Source organism: Choristoneura fumiferana, chromosome 5 (assembly GCF_025370935.1).
Source record: "Choristoneura fumiferana chromosome 5, NRCan_CFum_1, whole genome shotgun sequence".
Classification (NCBI taxonomy): domain Eukaryota; kingdom Metazoa; phylum Arthropoda; class Insecta; order Lepidoptera; family Tortricidae; genus Choristoneura; species Choristoneura fumiferana.
The window spans coordinates 15,747,334-15,768,032 of record NC_133476.1 but is presented as its reverse complement, the minus strand read 5'-3'; the positions used below and the strand labels follow the sequence as shown (position 1 = coordinate 15,768,032).

General features: G+C 37.9%; 1 protein-coding gene across 3 annotated transcripts in view; it reads right to left on the bottom strand.

The window, feature by feature from the left end:
* Rab26 (RAS oncogene family member Rab26) overlaps positions 1-20,699 on the bottom strand; it is a 123,624-nt gene that overhangs the window by 89,778 nt on the left and 13,147 nt on the right. For 2 of the 3 annotated variants that reach the window (XM_074088145.1, XM_074088149.1), the window contains exon 2: positions 12,058-12,222. In XM_074088145.1, the coding sequence (XP_073944246.1) occupies positions 12,058-12,222 (165 nt within the window). Of the gene's footprint in view, positions 1-12,057; positions 12,223-20,699 lie in introns of those variants that run through there. The other variant, XM_074088143.1, reaches the window with a different exon arrangement.

Genomic DNA, 20,699 nt, shown 5'->3' with positions numbered 1-20,699 from the left:
GTCAACGGACTTCCACTTTGACTCTTTACCCAAATACATATCCTTACTTAGTATTTAATTAAAAAGGTTGGCAAAGCAACCCGACGCGTATATCTGCCAAGTAGTCATACACATATTTATTTTTCTGAGAAATTCGCTCGATTGAAGCAATTTGATACTAAGTTCTGATACTCACTTAATAAAACCAATTTAAGTAAGGCATATTTATAACGACTGGCCTTTACGAAATGCCTAAATTTTCCTTAGATTAGATTAATAAAGTTCAACGATACGAAATTGGAATATTTGAAATAGGGAAAGTTATTAGGGATCACAGATTGGGCTAAGATGGTGCTCTAAAATATTTTGTTGTAAATATCGTATAAATAAAATATAGGTTCCCACTTGCTACGTATAGATGTCGGCGGCCGATCGTAAAATCCGCCAGATCACGAAATTCCTAGGCATATCATGAAATGGCGCCATTCCATGATATATATGCCTAAAATGTTTGAGGTCAATTTGTGGGGCTCCACAATCAGTTTCATGTAGACCATTATTTAAAAAATTTAATATATTACCGCTACCCTCTCTTTACATATACGAGGTATGTCTCTTTGTTAAGAGCAACATACATATGTTCACTGTAAAGGCATCTAGCTCAAGACTTTACGCTCGATATGGACCGGTACTGCTGCACCCTGGCACAACGTCCCCTCTAGTAAATAGAAATTGCATAAATATGTCTGTCAAGGTCTATAACCATCTACCAAAGAAATTGAAAGAATTAGATTTACCACTGTTTAAAAAAGAATTATTCAAATGGTGCATGGACAAGCTTTATTATTGTTGCTCTGAATATTTTGTCAAGCCAGAATGAATTGTTTGGGACACTGATTTAATGAAATTTATTTTATATGATTATGATGTAATTCAATATTTATTTGTTGAATCACCTTATTTTATTTTATTCTATGTGGACATACCTACTCGATTCTTACTTGCTAACTGACATTTTATTTTTATTTTTTATTATTATTTGCATGAGATGTTATGTTAAAGATTTTATTTTAAGAAATTTAAATTTGTACGCCTATCTTTAGGTAGAAAGTGGAGATTCAAAATAGTTTTAAGATCATTTATGTACACCTGCTTTCAACAAATAAATTATTATTATTAACCAACTGTACCGTCATTCGAAGCCTAAATAAATGAGAGTGGCAACACAGTTTACCTAATCTATGACGGTTAAAGTGCCTTTTTTCAGCTCTGGTCACACCAATTTCCCGCCTTTTCTCCCTCCAAAACCCCCACCAGCAGTGACAGAGGTGGCTGTCATGGATTTCAGCTTCATTGGCTTTTAGTTTTCCGAACTATACGGTTGAGTTCCAGAACACACGTCTGCGACGGCATTCTGGTAACAAAAGTGTCATAAGTATTTCAAACGGTGTAACCGTTCGCATATAATTAATTGAATTTGTATATTTTCAGTGCAATATGGAGGAACAAAATAACAGTGATTCCTCTTCTTCGGATACGGATAGTAGCAGCTCGGAGTCACCCGCTCCCGCTAAGCAAGCGGAACCCGGAGCAGGACCGTCACGCAAAAGAAAAATGTCCCGTAAAACCACGAAGGCTAAACGTAAGCGACAGGATGATACAGTAAGCAATCTCGCTAAGGAAGTAAGTGAACTAAAACAGTTTTTATCCTCGATGTACCCACAGCCGATGCCTATGCACCCTACGCCGCCTTTTACTTGTCCTAGTGATGGTGACGATAGTGTTAGTCTTAACGTAAGCGGCGAATTATTTCCGGGCGGCGAAACAAATACAAATAACGAAGATAAGGGGACCGCCGTAGTAGATTTAAGTATCAATCTACCTTTTAACACTACAGTTAAAGAGCCTGCAATACCAAAATCGTCACAAACTCACATTGATTTTTTAAATTCGATTCAGCATTTTGGTTCTTCTGATTGGGCTGATATCCGCTATTCAGAGGTTCAAAAAGGATATTGCTCTACCCCAGGTTTCGTAGATTCAGAATGTAATGATGAACTAAAACCATATGATAAATTTACCTCATTGAGCATCACTGAAAAAGGCTTTGCAGCTATTACGCAAGCTTTGATCAAGCAAAAAGAATCGATGCAATCTGGGTTAGAGTCTCTGCTTTCTTGGGTTTCATCCTGTGATAACCTCACTGTATCAGCTTTAAAAACTAAGCTAAACGAAATTTATATTGAAGGGTCTTACAACAAAATATCGGTTGATCTTCTTCAAATGGTATGCGGCCATAGGGCTGATTTAATTCAACAAAGGCGTGACAATATATTAAAATACGTTAAGGACAAGTACATACGGGGTGCTTTACGTAAAATCCCTCCGACATGCGACTTACTTTTTAATAAAGAAATGTTATCTTCCGAGTTGGAGAAAAATGGCGGGGTTTCTAAGACGTTTTGGCCGTTACGTAACGCAACGTCGGTTAAATCCAATTGGCCGGCTGCGCAAGCCGGACCGTCTCATACTAAGCCGCCCACGCAGGGCGTGCGCGAATATTCTGCAAAGAATTCGTTTGGCAGGTACGTGACGAGCCAGCCTGCGCAGGGCGCTCCGTTTTACCCTTATCCTGCGCAAGGATATTACATGAACCAGCTGCCGGCTGTACAGGGGCCTTATTACATGCCAAAACGATTTGCGCAAAATCGAGACTACAAGCATAGTAATAAAAACAATGCATCTAAAACTCGTCAAAAATCTAGATTCGATGACTATTCGAATAGGAATAGTTCAAAAAATAATCGGGACGGCAAACACTTTCACGGCAAGCGAAAATTTTGACTCGAGGTCGCAGGCTTTCAAAGCGGGTCGCCTAATAAACCATATTCATGTTTGGGCTCAAATGCAGGCACCAGAGTCAGTGTTAAAAATGATAAGAGGGTATCGATTGCCTCTTGTACAAAAAGTACCCCTTTGTTGGCCAAGTATCAATCACAAATATCAGACAAATTCATCTCCTCAAATGAGGGTAGCTATAAAAGAATTAATAAAGATCGGTGTGCTCGAACCGGTGTTGCCATCCCGGAGTTTCATTTCGCCGATGTTTTTGGTTCCGAAATCCGACGGAACAATGCGGCCAATTTTCAACCTGCGCAATTTAAACAATTACCTGATTACGTCAAAATTCCGATTAATAAATGTTCAAAAAGTACCAGACTTTCTACAACCTTACGATTGGTTGATAAAAATCGACCTGTCGAATGCATACTTTCACCTTCGCGTAGCGGAGTCTCACAGAAGATATTTGAGAATAATGTACGGCGAAAAATTGTACCAAATAACGTGTCTACCCTTTGGTCTAGCAACGGCGCCGAAAGTATTCGCTACCCTGTCAAACTGGGTATCCCAAAAACTAAGGGAAAAAGGTATAAGGGTAATAGTTTACTTGGACGACTATCTTATAGTCCACCAGAACAGACAAGTTCTGTCAAAACAGGCAGTCGAAGCTGTAACACTTCTACAGAATCTGGGTTGGCAAATAAATTACAAAAAATCTGTCCTAGAACCACAACGAAGTCTGGATTTTTTAGGAATAACGTGGCATCCCTGGTTGGGGATAAAAAGCTTACCACAGATAAAATGTGTGAATCTAAAAGACAAGATTCTTTCTGTGCTCTCGCGGGAAACAGTGCGGTTAAAAGAAATTCAAAGTCTTATAGGTCTCATAAACTTCGCAAGTTTTGTGGTGCCACGAGGTCGTTTAAACCATCGCGATCTGATCAAGTTTTCATTGAGCCTCCCAGAAAACGATTTCTTTCGCCGCTACCCTGTCCCCGAGAAGGGACTAAAAGAATTAAGGTGGTGGTTGAAGAATTACAATCGTCCATCTGTCATTCACCACCCACCAGTCCAACACTTTCTGGCGACAGACGCTTCCGATCTAGCCTGGGGAGCCTGTCTAGACAAGCTAAGGTTGACAGGCAGTTGGACTCAACACGAGAAACACCTACATTCAAACCAAAAGGAAATGTTAGCTGTGCTTCACGTATTAGAAGAACAAGGTCCTTACCTGATGGACTCTGCAGTTATGTTGCAGTGCGACAACAAGACAACGATCGCATACATAAGAAAGGAAGGCGGCTCGAAGTCTACCGGTTTAATGAAAATTACCAGACAAGTTTTCAGTTTGCTCGACAGATACAACATCCACCTGGCTGCTCACCACATCCCAGGGAAGTTCAACGGAGAGGCGGATCATCTGTCTCGTGCCAGGATCAATCCGGAGTGGCATTTACTTCACGAGGTGACAGAAATCATTTTCCAGAAGTGGGGAGTGCCATATGTCGATTTGATGGCGTCGAGAACAGCCCATGTGGTACCCCGATATGTGAGTCTGGACCTGTTAGACCAGAAGGCGCTGTTTCACGATGCCTTCAGCCGAATATGGGACTTCCCACTGGGGTGGATCTTTCCCCCACCATTTCTGATTCCCAAGGTATTAACCCACTTGAATTCTGCGAAGGGAGTTTATCTCATTGTAGTCCCCAAATGGGAGAAAGTATTTTGGAAGCCAGACATCAGGAATCGTGCGTTATGTCCACCTTTCACAATACATCGCCTGCACAGAGTCCTAATCGACACAGTAACAGGTTTGCCCCCACAGAAGGTCAACGAAATGACTCTTCAGGTTTGGAAATGTGGGGGTGGGCCTCAAAGATAACTGATTGGTCCCTAGAACAAAAACTTCTTTTACAGTCTGGCTGGCGTGAATCATCCCTTAAAACTTATAAACATGCATGGTCACGATGGCTTAAATGGTGCCAAACTAATAACGTAGCATCCCCTCAAGACCCCAATGGGTCTCAACTGGCTAGATTTTTATCTGATTTATTTCAAAAAGATGGTCTATCATATCGCACGATTTTAGTCTATAAATCTGCAATTGCTACAATGTGTAACCCTGATTTGTCGGATAGATTGAGTTCGAATATTTTAGTTAAGAAAATACTTAAATCTATTGCTATAAAAAATCCTCGCGAATCGATGAAGTCGCTCACATGGGACACTGATATTTTATCAAATTATCTTTTGAATAATACATGTGATGAGAATAATCTATTTCAGTGTTCCAAACGTACGGCAACAATCTTGTTGCTGTGTTCAGGTCGTCGCGTCCACGATCTGACATTGTTGTCAGTTAACGATAATATGTGCGTGATAGAGGATAATCAAATTGTATTTTGGCCTAAATTTGGTTCGAAAACAGATAATGTGTCTTCTAGGCAGTCAGGTTGGCGGTTACTAAGTAATATGGATCATAGTTCCATTGACCCAGTGTATTGGGTTAAACGTGTTATTGCTTTGTCTGCTGATAGACGAGAGGTATGTAAAAGTGACAGTTTATTTTTAACTGCCTGTGGAACGCCAAAGGCTGCTTCACGGACCGTAATTGGTGGCTGGGTAAAGCGTGTTTTGGAAGAAGCAGGTATCAAAGCTAGCCCAGGTAGTATTCGCCCCGCCGTTGCCTCCAAAAATTGGTTTTTAAATTTACCCCTAGATGATATATTAGCTCGTGGTAACTGGCGTTGTCAGGAGACATTTACTAAATATTATTGCCGTGAAATACAGCCCACAGATCCTCAAACATCCGGGGTTCTTTCAACTTTTGCCCCTATGTGAATTATACCTAAGACTGTATGTTCATACAAATAGGTTAAGATGATTCATACACAAGTTTAACAGTGTTCATTTGCCTTATTTAATTACATTTATATGAACAAAAGGCAATTTTTATTTATTTAATGTCGTGCAAATGTTGATTTTAGGTTCTTAATCCTAGCAAACTCGAATTAAGCGCTAATACACTTGATGCTTAAATTTCTTTCATAATGGTCCTGAAACTCCTAAGTACCTCTCAGAGGCCGCTGACGCGTAGATACGTGTCATTTCTTGATCCAGATGGATGATCAAATGGTTTGTGATAAATAAGTATAATTTATCAAGACTAAAAGTTGTAACTTGCATAATGTTAGATGCTTAATTTAGATTTATGTTGTACACATTTAAGGAATAATTTAATAGTTAGGATTATCTCTTATAGATAACATTTAAGTCTGACTGTAATGTTATTTAGAACAAATTTTATTGACTGCTAATTTAAAGTGATTGATTTTTCCTGATAATAACTATAACTAACTAATTACTACCTAACTACTTACTGAACAATTTGTATACTATAAGTACATGTACTAGTTATAACAAGATAACTTTGTTTTTGTTTTTCCATTAAAATTTGTAATGATTGCAATGATGTTGAAGTGCTTACTGGACTTATTTTTGTATGATACTTAGTAATCATAACACTAATACAATCTTATATACATAAAAGTTTCTTATACCCATTTGTAATTGATGTGTTTTCTAAGAAATAAAAATACTTAAATTATTTTGATTGGTTGTTTAATTGCTTAGTAAGAATATTTTAAATTAATTGTTGGAATTGAGATTTCCAGTATGTCTTTTGGTTCAATTTGCAGCTTCTCTGCCAGTAAATTCAATTTCATGAAGGAACTAGCTAGAACTACCTACCTATACCTAAGTTTCTGTTTTTGGCAGTGAATGTGTTCAAAGAATATTTACATTCAATGCTACCTTTTTTAATAACTCACATTGGCTATCATACTCATAACATTAATTTAACCCCACCAGGCGATAACAAACACGTCTCATTTATTTAGGCTTCGAATGACGGTACAGTTGGTTAATACCAGCGTTTTACCCTCCAATAAAACGCTTATTAATCAACTTACCTCATTCGAAGCCTATTTTAATTTCTGCCTGGTGTAAATGAGCCGCAATGAAGCTGAAATCCACGACAGCCACCTCTGTCACTGCTGGTGGGGGTTTTGGAGGGAGAAAAGGCGGGAAATTGGTGTGACCAGAGCTGAAAAAAGGCACTTTAACCGTCATAGATTAGGTAAACTGTGTTGCCACTCTCATTTATTTAGGCTTCGAATGAGGTAAGTTGATTAATAAGCGTTTTATTGGAGGGTAAAACGCTGGTATTATTATTATTATTATTAAAAGTAGGCCAGGCATATCACGATGTGCCTGAGAAACGAGACGGCAGATCGATTAGAGCTACGCATTCGTCGATATTGCAAGTGCAAGTTGAAGTGGCAATGGGCGGGCCACATCGCTCGAAGAACAGATAACCGTTGGGGGAGAAAAGTCCTCGAGTGGCGACCACGAATCGGAAGACGAAGCGTTGGCAGGCCTCCCACCAGGTGGACTGACGACATCGTGAGAGTTGCGGGAAACCGGTGGATGCAAGTGGCGAGTTGTCGTTCTGTTGTGGCGTTCTAAGGGGGAGGCCTTTGTTCAGCAATGGGCGTTTTCCGGCTGATGATGATGATGATGATTCGTCGATATTCCTAGCTTTATGCCGGGCACATCGTGATATGCCGTAAAAAAGAAAAATTTAGGTATGACGAGCGAAGCGAGGAGTGATTAGCATGAATTGTGACCACAACGCACGAGCCGAGCGAGCGAAGCGAGCGTGCGACGGCAGCGGCCGGCGATGTGCCAGAACCGATATGGCGGCGTTTCATGATATGCCTAGGAATTTCATGATCTGCCAAAACTCACTAGGCAAATCGTTAAACGGTGAGTTTTTAACGATATGGCGGATGTCCCTTAGCCAATTCATGAAATCGCGCCATTTCACGAAATGCCTAGGAATTTTGTGTTCTTGTGGATTTTACGATCGGCCGCCGACATATACATACCTAAATACATATATGAAAAAAAAAACAATTTAAATACCTAGTTATATTAAATTAAATTAAATCCATAAATTATTAGTGACATTGGTTACACTTATGAACTATGTTAGGATATAGATATAATATAATTATTATTTATGTCATTGAAATTAATTGGTCCTGTGAAAATAAAAATAATTAGGATCATTATTTTATAATTTAATTTATTACTTCAATGTCAGGCAAACAATTTTATAAATTTAATAAATTACAATAATTTCGAATACAATAATCAAAAAAAGTATATTCCAATTAAATAATTTACATTCCTAACAAATAATAATCAACAATTTTTTTAATCGACTGGATGGCAAACGAGCAAGTGGGTCTCCTGATGGTAAGAGATCACCACCGCCCATAAACATCTGCAACACCAGGGGTACTCTACTCTACTATTACTCTATTCTACTACATGCAATGCAGCCCTTCCCATAATAACTAAGAGGTGTTAAAATAGAGGACAAATTTTAATTATTGTAGCTGTTTCATATTATTGAACATTTTCAATAAACTTTCTTACCAAGTCTTGTATTTAGCCTACAAGAGTCCAAAATTCCCTACCATGCTCTATCTAATCATTAGATTTGTCACTGTTTAAGCCCTATGTTTAACCCCCAACCCAAAAAGGGGTGTTATCCTACTGCCAGGCACGATTTTCTCTCTCTAACATCAATACACCTATCGTTTGATTTTAAAAAAATTAAATTCAAGTTCTATTTTCTTCTCTAACGCCAGAGGACAAATTAACTTCCTTCTCTAAGTGTTTTGCATTTAAATATCCTAGACGCTATATTCTTTGTTTGGTTTACTCTCGCTAAACATTGATCCAGGGATTTTAGGATTTATAACCTAATAATGTTTGTGTTCAATAGACGGTTTATACGTATCACGTGTTATTTATTATACAGGATGTCTCTCGGCATGCAGGTTAGTTGGCCTTGTGGACCGACGACCTGGTCAAAGTGGCGGGAAGGTGCTGGATGAGGAGAGCGCTGGACCGAGATGAGTGGCGAGCAATGCAGGATGCCTACACTCAGCATTGGGTGGCTATGGGCTGAAGAAGAGAAGAGAGAAGAGATGTCTCTCGGCTATGCCACATGGAGAGAAATTATCTTAAATATTGTAGATAGACAATTTTACTGATAGGAGACTTCATTTTAATTAAAAAAAAAATTAAACTGCATTCAACGTTTTTTGAAAACTACCTTGTCTGGACTGGGAATTGAACCAACTAAATAGTAAAAAATACATCCTTATTCATTTTTTTGAAATTATAAGGGTCAAATTACATAGTATTTCATTTATTTTAGATGCTATGTTATCGGAAAAAAAAATATGATTGAGCGTTTTTTTTAACATTATCATTATCATATCAACAACATATCATTATTTATTATTATCGTTTTTGTAAAATTGCAGTGTTTTTTTAACATTAGGCGGGTTCGAGTCCCACTTCACACAAGGAATTATTTCAAAATGTTTGAATTCTGTTTATATATTTTTTTATGAGGATTTTATGAGGCATAGCCGTGGGACAGCCTTTATAGGTAACTGACTTTATTTACAAAAACAAGCTTTAGAAATCTAAATAATAATTTAATTAGTCAGGTGTTTATTCAGGCATTGGATAATTGACAAAGGGATTGCTTGTATTCTTTACTGGCTTTTATTTTTAAACTCTCATATATTTATTTGTTTGCTTCAAATTTTGTAAGGTCATTTTAATCCACTTCCAGTGGTAGGATCGACTTGACATTTAGTATACCTATGTAGGTTGGATGACAATGCAAGTACAGCCAAGAAAAAGTACCTAAAATCAGCAAAAAACTTTTATTAAGAATGAAATTTTAAACAGAAACCTATTTTTAACATAAATAGAAATAAACCTGGTTCATCAAAATTTTCCAATCTGTCTTTTCTTAGCCAATATCTTAGCGATTGAGGCAGAAACCATGTGTAGTCTCTATTTGGTCTGGATACGTATTTAACTAATGCAAACAAACTTCAGCGGCCAGATTTGGTACATTCAAGGATTTTAAACATTTTACTTATCTATCTATGCGCCGTGGTGGCCGAGCGGTTTGACCTATGGCCTCTCAAGCAGAGGATCGTGGGTTCAAATCCAGGCTCGCACCTCTAAGTTTTTCAGAATGTATGTGCGTAATTACATTTGAAATTTACCACGAGCTTTACGGTGAAGGAAAACATCGTGAGGAAACCTGCACAAACCTGCGAAGCAATTCAATGGTGTGTGTGAAGTTCCCAATCCGCACTGGGCCCGCGTGGGAACTACGGCCTAAGCCCTCTCATTCCGAGAGGAGGCCTGTGCCCAACAGTGGGACGTATATAGGCTGGGATGATGATGATGATGACTTATCTATCATTGTAATACAATATAGACTAGTGTAAATGTTTAGGTAGTTTAATGGGGGATTTTCAATATTAAGACACGAATTAACGTTGTCTTGTTTACATTTAGTTAAATACCTATCCAAACCAAGTAGAGACACCATAGTTTTTTGAAAATCAATAATAAAAAGGGAAATAAGGGATGTTTCGAAATAAAACTTAATCTAAGTTTTTATTTTATATTTATGTTTATGTTTATTTATTCATTCAATATAAGATTACATTATTAATATACATAAATGTCAGTTACGTATAAGAATTTATATTGAAATCGTCAAATGTATAAATAAGATTAATAATAATATAAAATCGCTATTACGAGTAGATCAACAATTATTATTCAGTGGTACAGTCACCAGCACCAATATCTGACGCAACAAGCGTGCATAAATATCTGATACAACTCTATTTCTAAGGCCGGAAGGACGTGTCAGATATTTTTGCACGCTCCGTTGTGGTAGATATTAATGCTGGAGACTGTACCACGAGGAAAGACAATTCCTTCTCGACCCACTGGTGGAACAAGTTGGTGGTAGGACCACGAGGAATAAGGAGATGCTCGGGCAACCTACATACCTAACTTCACGCTTTTTTGACAGTTTGAACGACATATTTTGTTTCTTACTCTATGTACGGTCACTAGCGTCTATTTGAGACCCATTTCGTCAAAAATCTTTTGAATTGTCATACAAAATGACAGATATTCGATCTTAAGTGGGTCCCAAATTAATGATCGTGACCGTACGGTCAAGGACTTTAATTCATGAGGCAACATGGAACCTTTTCAAAGGAAAAGTCATTACGATTTGCCTTGTTAATTAATGCCATGTCAATGACGATTACTGTGAAATGGTTCCATCGTGGTTCATGAATTAAAGTCATTGACCGTACACCCAAGAACATGGTGAAAGTCCTAAAGGAGAAGAGAGGAAGGCAAAAATAAATAAATAAAATAAATAAATATCATGGGACACTTGACACCAATTGATCTTTAGTCCCAAACTAAGCAACACACACTGACATTTTAGTAATTTATGTTATGATGAATACATAAATATATTGAATGAATAAACTAAACTAAGCAAAGCCTGTACTACGGATACTAGGCAACGGATAAACATAGTTATATAGTTAAATCTAATACTTTTAAACGAGCAATTCTTGTATATATTTCGGGGATCTCGAAAACGGCTCCAACGATTTTGATGAAATTAGGTATGTAGGGGTTTTCGGGGATGACAAATTGATCTAGCTTGTTCTTATCTCTGGGAAAACGCTTGTTAACGAGTTTTAGCCCGAGCGAAGCTCGGTCGCCCAAATACCACATTTTAAACACCCAAGACCCGAGAACAAACATTCGTATTATTCATAAAAATATCTACCCCGGCCGGGAATCGAACCCGGGACCTCAAGCTTCGTACTCAGGTTCTCTAACCACTTGGCTATCCGGTCGTCAAATAGTTTTTTTTACCCAAGTAACCACCCAGTTTAAACCCTCCTCTCTGTCAAAACATCGGGAGCTCTTTTATAGAAATCACGTTGTACATCCCGTAACAGATTGGACGGCAAACGAGCAAGTGGGTCTCCTGATGGTAAGAGATCACCACCGCCCATAGACACCTGCAATACCAGGGGGATTGCAGATGCGTAGCCAACCTAGAGCCTAAGATGGGATACCTCAAGTGCCAGTAATTTCACCGGCTGTCTTGCTCTCCACGCCGAAACATAACAGATTGCACTGCTGCTTCACGGCAGGATTAGCGAGCAAGATGGTGGTAGCAATCCGGGCGGACCTTGCACAAGGTCCTACCACCTGCAAAAAAGAATATCTATAAGGCTTTACCTTATGTATAGGCACATCATCTTCTACGACGGTCCGCAGCGGGGCTTCAGCGGGGGGGTGGTAATCCCGGTAGCCGGTGGGGGAGGGAGTCCCGCGCTGCGCTGGCGCCCGCAGCGTCGGCTCCTCGAACACGTCGTCGCTCATGCTGTCGTCTGTGGCCGTTTGCTGTAAAAATGACAAGTCTTCTAATATACTGAGCAAATGTGGCCCTCAAATGTATGCAATAATAAGTAATTTTGTATGGAGAGTGGGCCAAAATTTGTGCCACTGAGTTTATTTATATTAGCGACCCGCCCCGGCTGCGCATGAGCGCAATTTCGAAAAAAGAAGCGAAGAAAAAAGTTAAACCGAAAAAATTTAATCGATTAAAAAAAACAATGTCGCAAATATGTGAACTTGGCGGACAGCTATAAACTATTGGACCGTAGGACCCAAGCTCAAAAACTTCTTGAATTAAAATATAAATTGACATTAGACTCAACATCTGGTAGCATGGTGAAGGGTTGTATTGCTCAGAAGATGAACTCTGTTTGAGTTCGAAACGCATCAGTGTAGTGAGATGGTGGTGATAGTTGGGTTTGTGTGATTTGTGTGTGTTCTTACAGTGTGGAGGTGGAGGAACTGCATGAACACACATTTCTTGCATAATGGTAGCTATCATAAAAGGTCGCGGGTGAGCAAAGTAATTGTTTCAGTTCACTAATAACACAACTTTACTGTCTGTAATATCTACTTAATAATAGTTCTGCGTACTAAATTTAGTACCTACATACGTTTTGTGTCAAAAAGTGTGTACTAAATTTAGTACAATGGGTAAAATGTCAACTGTTCGACAGCAAAGCTCATATTATTATGATAGTAAAAATTAAGACGGGCTTTGCGAGGTTTGAAGGTTAATCGATCCAAAGAAACTTAAAATTGAGAAAAACTTTAACAAAAATGACAACAACGACAAGCATGTAAATAATGTTCATTTTCTATCAGCCCAAGGGAGTAGAGACAAATCTCGTGTTACTTTCATATGTCTACAATATACTTACAATGCTATTAAGTTTTTAATATAATCGAAAAAATAGTTTATTTTAGTGAATTAATTAATTTGAAACGAGGTAAATCAATGTCAATTGTCCCATGATTAAAATGACTAAAGTTGCTTCGTTGGTTGGGTTTATTTGTTGTTCTCCGAAGTAACGCGGCGATTGGCTTGTAATCTTCTTGACGTAGGTAGAAGAAAGAAAGAAAGCAGACATTTATTCACTAACACAGAAGACACACATGTACAGCAAAATTTACACAAATAAAAAATAAATAAAAAAAATACAGAAAAACACATGAAAATAGTAAAAACATATACACAATTTTGTGTGTCCCCGCGAAAGTGAAACGGCCGCTGACTCAGCATTATGCTGAAGCGTTAGACGCCTGCAGCGCTGATTTTCTGCCAGAACCGTCTGTGACTCACGGAACGATACACAAATATAATAAATAAACAGGTACTTGTCATGTCCTAATAAACTTATCCGTAAACTTGTTCGATATGTGAATATTATAATATTTAAAGAAAATCCATTTAGGGGCTGTTTCACCATCCACTGATTAGTGTTAACTGGCGGTTAGGTGTGATGCTGTCTCTATTGGTTTTGTAACACTAATCAATGGATGGTGAAACAGCCCCTTAGTCTGTCAAATAGATCATCAGAAAATATTGGACATGTATTTTTTCTTTTTATCAATCAAACAAAAACTGACGAAGACGAAGCGCCTCAAAGTTCGAGAGTCGCACCCCGTGACGTCACTTCTTACTAAAAAGCGTATGTAGGTGTGACGTCACATGGAAGTTTAACCGGGTTAATTATGACCATATTTTTTACACGACTGACCGAAGGAGATTTATGTTTTAAAAAAATAATGTCACATATCCTGCTAGTTCGTCTTCAACTTGTATACCACAAGTTGCAAAACGAAAAATTGAAAAAAATATCCGGCTTATTTAATCAAACCCTCATTACAAAGAAACGTCTCTATAACGACTTGGGGGCTACTACGAAATTCGATAATCGAAGTTCTCATCGTACCTACCGTCGCCCTCTCACTCTCGTATTAAATAATATTAGCATCAGCGGGACGGTAAGATACGAAGTTCTAATTTTGGACTTCGTAGTATAGGACCTGTTTCGAGGGAATACCTTTCTCTTATTGACAATAAACAGCGTGTAATGTATACATCTTTATTTCGATGAACGAAAAAACGGTGATTATCCAAAGATGTACATAAATTGGAAGGAATAGCATAAATCTTGCTTTTAATAAAGATATCATGCAAACTTTTATTATGCTAACAACTATTGTACACGTCCCACTTCAGTGCAAGGGCCTCCTCTCATAATGAGAGGGATTGGGCCGTATATTTCCCCGAATTTCTTGCAGGCGTGTGCAGGTAAAGCTCATGGTAAGTTTCAAATGTAATTACGCACGTAAATACTGAAAGTCTCAGAGGTGTGAGCCCGGGCTTGAACCCGAGACCCTTATTTATGACATATAAGTACCTACATAATATTATTATACATTAAAATGCCGGTTCTGGTTATTATTTCCACAAATTATTATGAAATAACACATCACACTCGTACATTATGTTCTCTGAAGATGGAAGTTGTATCCATGAGAGCGTTCAAATCTGATGCAAAAAAGAAACAAAAAAAAATTGTCATTTAACGGAGGTTCACCGTCCATTGATTAAATTTATCTGGCGGATAAATGTGATGCTGTCTTTGTTTGTTTTGTTCGAATAGACTGAGACGGCATCACATTGATCCGTCAAATAAAATTAATCAATGGGTGGTGAAGCAGCCCCTTAAGGTTTTTACCAAAAAGAGAATGCTGCAGAATGTCTTAAGTTATAAAGTGGTATAAATAAATAGTTTGAGCCCCGGAAAAGGACATATGATAGTTTTTAACCCGGAAAATTGCATAGTTCCCGCGGTAAAGCGATAAACGAACTATGCGAATAGTTAGTATTTCTTCCTAGTACTTTATTCCGTCCTAGTTAATCTCTTCAATGGGCATATCCTGTAATATACGTAGATCGTTGGGCAGATCGCTCGAACGGCCTGCCTAATGATCCGAACCATGTTGAGAGGAAATGTAAAACACTCCAGGGAATAGGTTGTGGAAAGAACTCCGGACTGTGATCTTGAAAGTATGTTTACATGCTTTTAAATACGTATTTCGGTAACGTATTTGTTGGGTTTTAATGCATAATATCTGGGCGATGGCGACAGAGTTTACGTTTGAGCTAAAACTTGAAAATGCTAGTTTTCCCAAAGATAAAACCAAGCAAGAGTGTATTTGTATCGTATTTTATGTAATATTGATGAGTAACGTAAGTTATTTACCTGCTAAAAACCTACTTATGAAGCACAAAGAAACGTGTGCATTAATCCATACTAATATTATAAATGCGAAAGTAACTCTGTCTGTCAGTCTGTCTGTCTGTTACGCTTTCACGCCTAAAGCGCTGAACCGATTTTGATGAAATTTGGTACAGAGATAGAATAGACCTTGGGAAAGAACATAGGCTATTTTTTATTGCGAAAAAGAGGCTTTAAGGGGTTGAAATAGGGGATGAAAGTTTATATGGTGGAAGTTCGTCGCTGTCGAAGATAAAACCATGAAACTTGGCATTTATGTACTTAATAAGAACTAAGTCGATATGTATGTTTTACCAAAGAATGGAAGAACAAAAAAATAGTTTATTTTTATAGTAATGTATTAAAATAGGTTATTTTCAGTAAACCGCAGCAGTTTCTTTGTACTATTATTGGCAGAATAGGTATCCTAAATAAATTAAATACTTCCCAAAGTTACTATTCCACGCGGACGAAGTCGCGGGCAAAAGCTAGTACCTATATAATATTGGGTAGTATTTAAACGCATATCAAAAAAAGTCCTTTTTTTATCAAGAAAAAAATCCGAATTCACATCAAAATTACTGATTGTATAGCAAAATACTCCACTCCACTATTACGTAATAAACCGCAACTTGTATTCGTGGTGTACCGCTATTTATCTTAAGGTAAAGCATTTTTATTATTGCACAGCTAATAATGAATAACGCACATCATACCTTGTAACTCTTTTTTATTTAAATCTAGCTTCTATCTAGTAGGGGCCAAATTATTTTTAAATAAATTAGGTTCTGGCGCTTCGCCGGTCGCTACCGCGGCGCGCTCGCTTCGCTCGCTCGGCACGCGCGTTGTGGTCGCAATTGTACCTAACGCTCCTCCTCGCTCCGCTCGTCGTCGTACCTAATTTTCCGGTGTCAAATTGGCAATAAAAGTTAATTTGCTGTGCAGTCAGTATTTTTGATGTGATTGTAGACATTGTAGTATTTTTGTATATTGTAGATATATGTATACTTTCGAATTATCTGCAGTACTAGTTTTGCTAAATAATTAGTTTATTTTTAATGAAATAATTTAATTGATGTACAAAAGTATATAAATGATGAGAGTAAATTGATATATAGGCAATTATTTATTTGATGTGCAATTAATAATTTCCCTATACCTAATATTGATATGATATGATAAAATTTCTGTTCCTCTTATGACTAATTTTATAACTCAATTGTTTACATGGAAGGCTGCTGAAGGCTGCTTGCTTGGGATACGGGATACTTTTTATCGTCCCCCCAGTTTAGCCGTTTTGCCTCGCCTTATACCTGCTGAAAAAATGCTATCCTATACTAATATGATAATTGTGAAGCTATCCCGATATTTCCACAGGTTCGGAATAAAATCTCAAAATATCAACTGCTGCGTAAAGAGTTATGAAATTAGGCGCGGTTGCTTAGAATTTAATTGTCGAATCCACGTAATGCACGCGTACGAAGCGACTTGTCTAGTGTATAAAATAACTTTAATTAACACGTTCGCGTGACCACCGTCAATATCCGACAAATAGGGTACTATGCGTTGTGACACATAGTCTAATCACGTCAGACTTTATAAAAACGTTAAAGGAACTACGTGGTCGGACGTTCGGTGTTCATAATAAATTGCAGTAGTTCCATCCTTGCGCCGTATCATATTAAATTACCAAAAATCTTGCGCCACATAGTATAACATTTTTTGACTCCAAAAGAGGCGACGCACACGCTTTTAAATGTGACTACTCACAGACGCACAACGTCGGTGGACGCTGTATTTTGTTCCCGCGCCTATACATTCAGTCATCCTGTTCACGTGACGGAGGACGCGCTCGCGCTGGTCGCGGCAGGTGGATTCAGCAACGAATTTGTCCACGCAGCTTTAGTATTATTTCAATATTTTTGTATGAATAATAGTGTATTTTTGTTATATGTTACATTCTTAGTGATGTAAACTTTAACTCGGATGGGTTTTTTATTGTGTTTAGTGAGTTTTTAGGGAATTTTGATGCTATGGTTCTAACTCAATTACCGACTTATTTCTCACATCTAAACGAGTAATTTCGTAAAGTATATGTGTGTAGTTCTTGCTGTGATAGTATTATGAATAATACTGCTAGATATTATTATCCTCAATTGATTTGAGAGCTTTTTTTCTTTTAGATTAATAAAAAACTACGAGCATATAAAAATGCTTCTGTGCAAGTCTTCGAGGAAGTTCAATCATCTCGAGAAACATCACCTGACCCTTATAGTGATGACGGGTAGTTTTAGCTTAGATGCAGACTACAACCCAGGAGGAGACGAAGGTTCCAGCGCGAGCAGCATTGGTAATATTGCTGTAGGTGCACCAATAAGAGCAACGTCTTTCCAGCAAGTCAACCACAAACTACCAAAGCAGCAAAGACTCTGACTCGGCTAGAATGTTATAGATGAGACTGTATACGCATCCTCCAGTTCAGACAGTATTTTTGACAGTTTTGGCGCTGAAGCCGAACTAAATATCAAAATAAACAACAACCCAAGAAACCAAGGCATGAAGTACTCGGTAAGTATATGAGGATTACCTAACATATCGGTATCATCTAATATTATATAGAGTCTTAGGAAATGACTTTACTTTGGAGTCTATATCACTACCACAAGACCCGGCTGAACTGCAACCAGACATAGATTTAGAAAAAACTGTTACAGAATAACTTTGCTACCTGAACAGGAATCAAACTCTAAAAATACCCTGACAGCTTCATTTTTACTCCCTGAATAGGAACCAAGTTCTGAAATTATTGATTGGTAGTGAAGTTTCACATCAAACACCACCCACCATATTCTGGAAATAAAGAAGGTAACCAGCTCTCTATTTTTATCATCGGGAGATCATCCTAGCCATCTTCATTTACTAGATACTGTAGCATCATGCTCTTAGCAACCGGTAACGACAGTTCTCCAGTATCAACACCGTACCATGAAATGATGGAAACAGATCAAGGATCTCCACAGGCACAGGCACCGGGGAAGGACCGAGCTCAATTTCTCTTTATATTTCATTAATTAAATACAAGATAAATTGGCAAAGCTACAACTACATTATACATCTCGTAGTATCAGTTCATTACCATTCATTACCGGTTGCTGAGAGCATGATGCTGCAGTATTTAGTAAAAGAAGATGTCTAGGATGATCTCCCGATGATAAAAATTAGAGAGTTAGTTACTTACCCTCTTTATTTCCAGGATATGGCGGTGTTGGATGTGAAACCTCACTATCATCAATAATTTCCGAGCTTGGTTCTTGTTCAAGGAGTAAAAATGACGCTGTTAGGGTATTTTCAGTTTGATTCCTGTTCAGGTAGCAAAGGTACTTATTGTGTAAGAGCTTTTTCCAAATCTACTTATGTCTGGTTGCAGTTCAGCCGGGTCTTGAGGTAGTGAGATAATCTCTGAGGTAAAGTCAATTCCTATATAAGACTATCTAAAATCTCAGATGATACCGATATAGTTAGTGTATCATCATCACACTTCCCGAGTACGTCATGTCTTGGCCTTGGCTTCTTGGGCTATTGTTTATTTTGATACTTGTTAGTCTTCAGTGCCAAACGATTGTCAAAAATACTGTCCGAACTGGAAGATGCATATACAGATTTATCTATAACACTAGCTGAGTCAGAGACTTCGCTGCTTTGGTATATAGTATGTGGCCGACTTGCTGGAAATACATTGCTGTGATTGGTGTACCTACGGAGACGTTACTTACGCTGCTTGCGCTGGAACCTTTTTCTCGTCCTGGGCTGTAGTCTGCATCTGATCCAAACTACCCGTCATCAATATATAGGGTCATGTAATGTTTCTAGAGATGATTGAACTTCCTCGAAGACTTGCATAGAAGCATTTATTACGTGCTTGCAGTTTTTTATCCATTTAAAACAAGAAAAAGCCATTTGCCAGTATGATATGGCTGCCGTAATGTGACGTTGATATATTCTTATTTTATAATGTAGCATGATTTTGTGACACAACGTCATTTAACGGTTCGATCTTGCTGCCGTAATATGACGTTGCTTTATTCTTTTAGTATAACTTTACATCGCATTGTGACACTACGTCAATTGACGTTTCGATCATGTTGCCGTAATATGACGTTGCTACGTTATTGTAGTATTATGTTACGTCACTATGTGACACAACGTCATTTGACGATTCGATAATATTGTCGTGATATGACGTTGTTAAGAATATGTATAATTACAATATCAGTTGTACGGTAGAACGTCTATAAACGGTGACGATTAATCCCGCATGCGCCGTAACGCTAACTATTTCTGTATACAGTCAAAGCTCAACTTGTAATGACGTGACGTCTCATTGTATGGAAAAAGTTGTGCGATATCGCATTGACCGAAAATTTTGGGCGTACGCGCGAACGTGTTAAAACAGAGGATCATTTACCCACGTTAAACCCACAAACACCTAACTCCATAGCCGAAGGACGAAAATTAATGGCGCAGGTATAAACTAGTTAGGGGAGCCTCTATACGCCCTGCAACTGACATCAAAGGCGTATCTCCTCGGTACATATTGATCAATTATCGCTGTCGGCTTTGTACTACTAATAATGTATGAATATTACAATAACATCATGATGTAAATTTGAGTGAAGAAATGTTGTAAGCGCCATTTTGTACCAAAGACGGAACAGAGAACGGTGTTAGCGTTAGATTAGATGTAAGACACTGTGTTTGTTTGCTGTAAAAGCAGCATAGAAATGGAATTGGGGAGCCACTTTCTATGTAAATGTAATTAAATCCTATATTGTGCAATAATAATAATAAGGCTGTAGCGCGATTTAGATTTAAGTAGGCGATAAAGTAACATAGATTAAGAATTACTAACACTATTAAATATGGATGTAATAACGTCTGAAATAAAGTTTATTATTATTATAATAATACAGTAAGTTTAATCTCACTAATATTATTTTTAAATGCGAAGGTTGAGATTTTTGAATGCTTGTTATCCATCACGCAAAAACAGTTCTATAAATTCGGGACATAGATAGTTTACAATAATAATTTTTAAATAATTCGCTCCCACCCATATTTTCGGAAAAATAAAACCTAGGACTCTTCAAGGCTAGAGTGAATAGGCTGTTACTGAACCAGTGAGATACCACTTTGGCCTTATCTGCACTTTTCATCAGGTGAGATAGGGGTCAA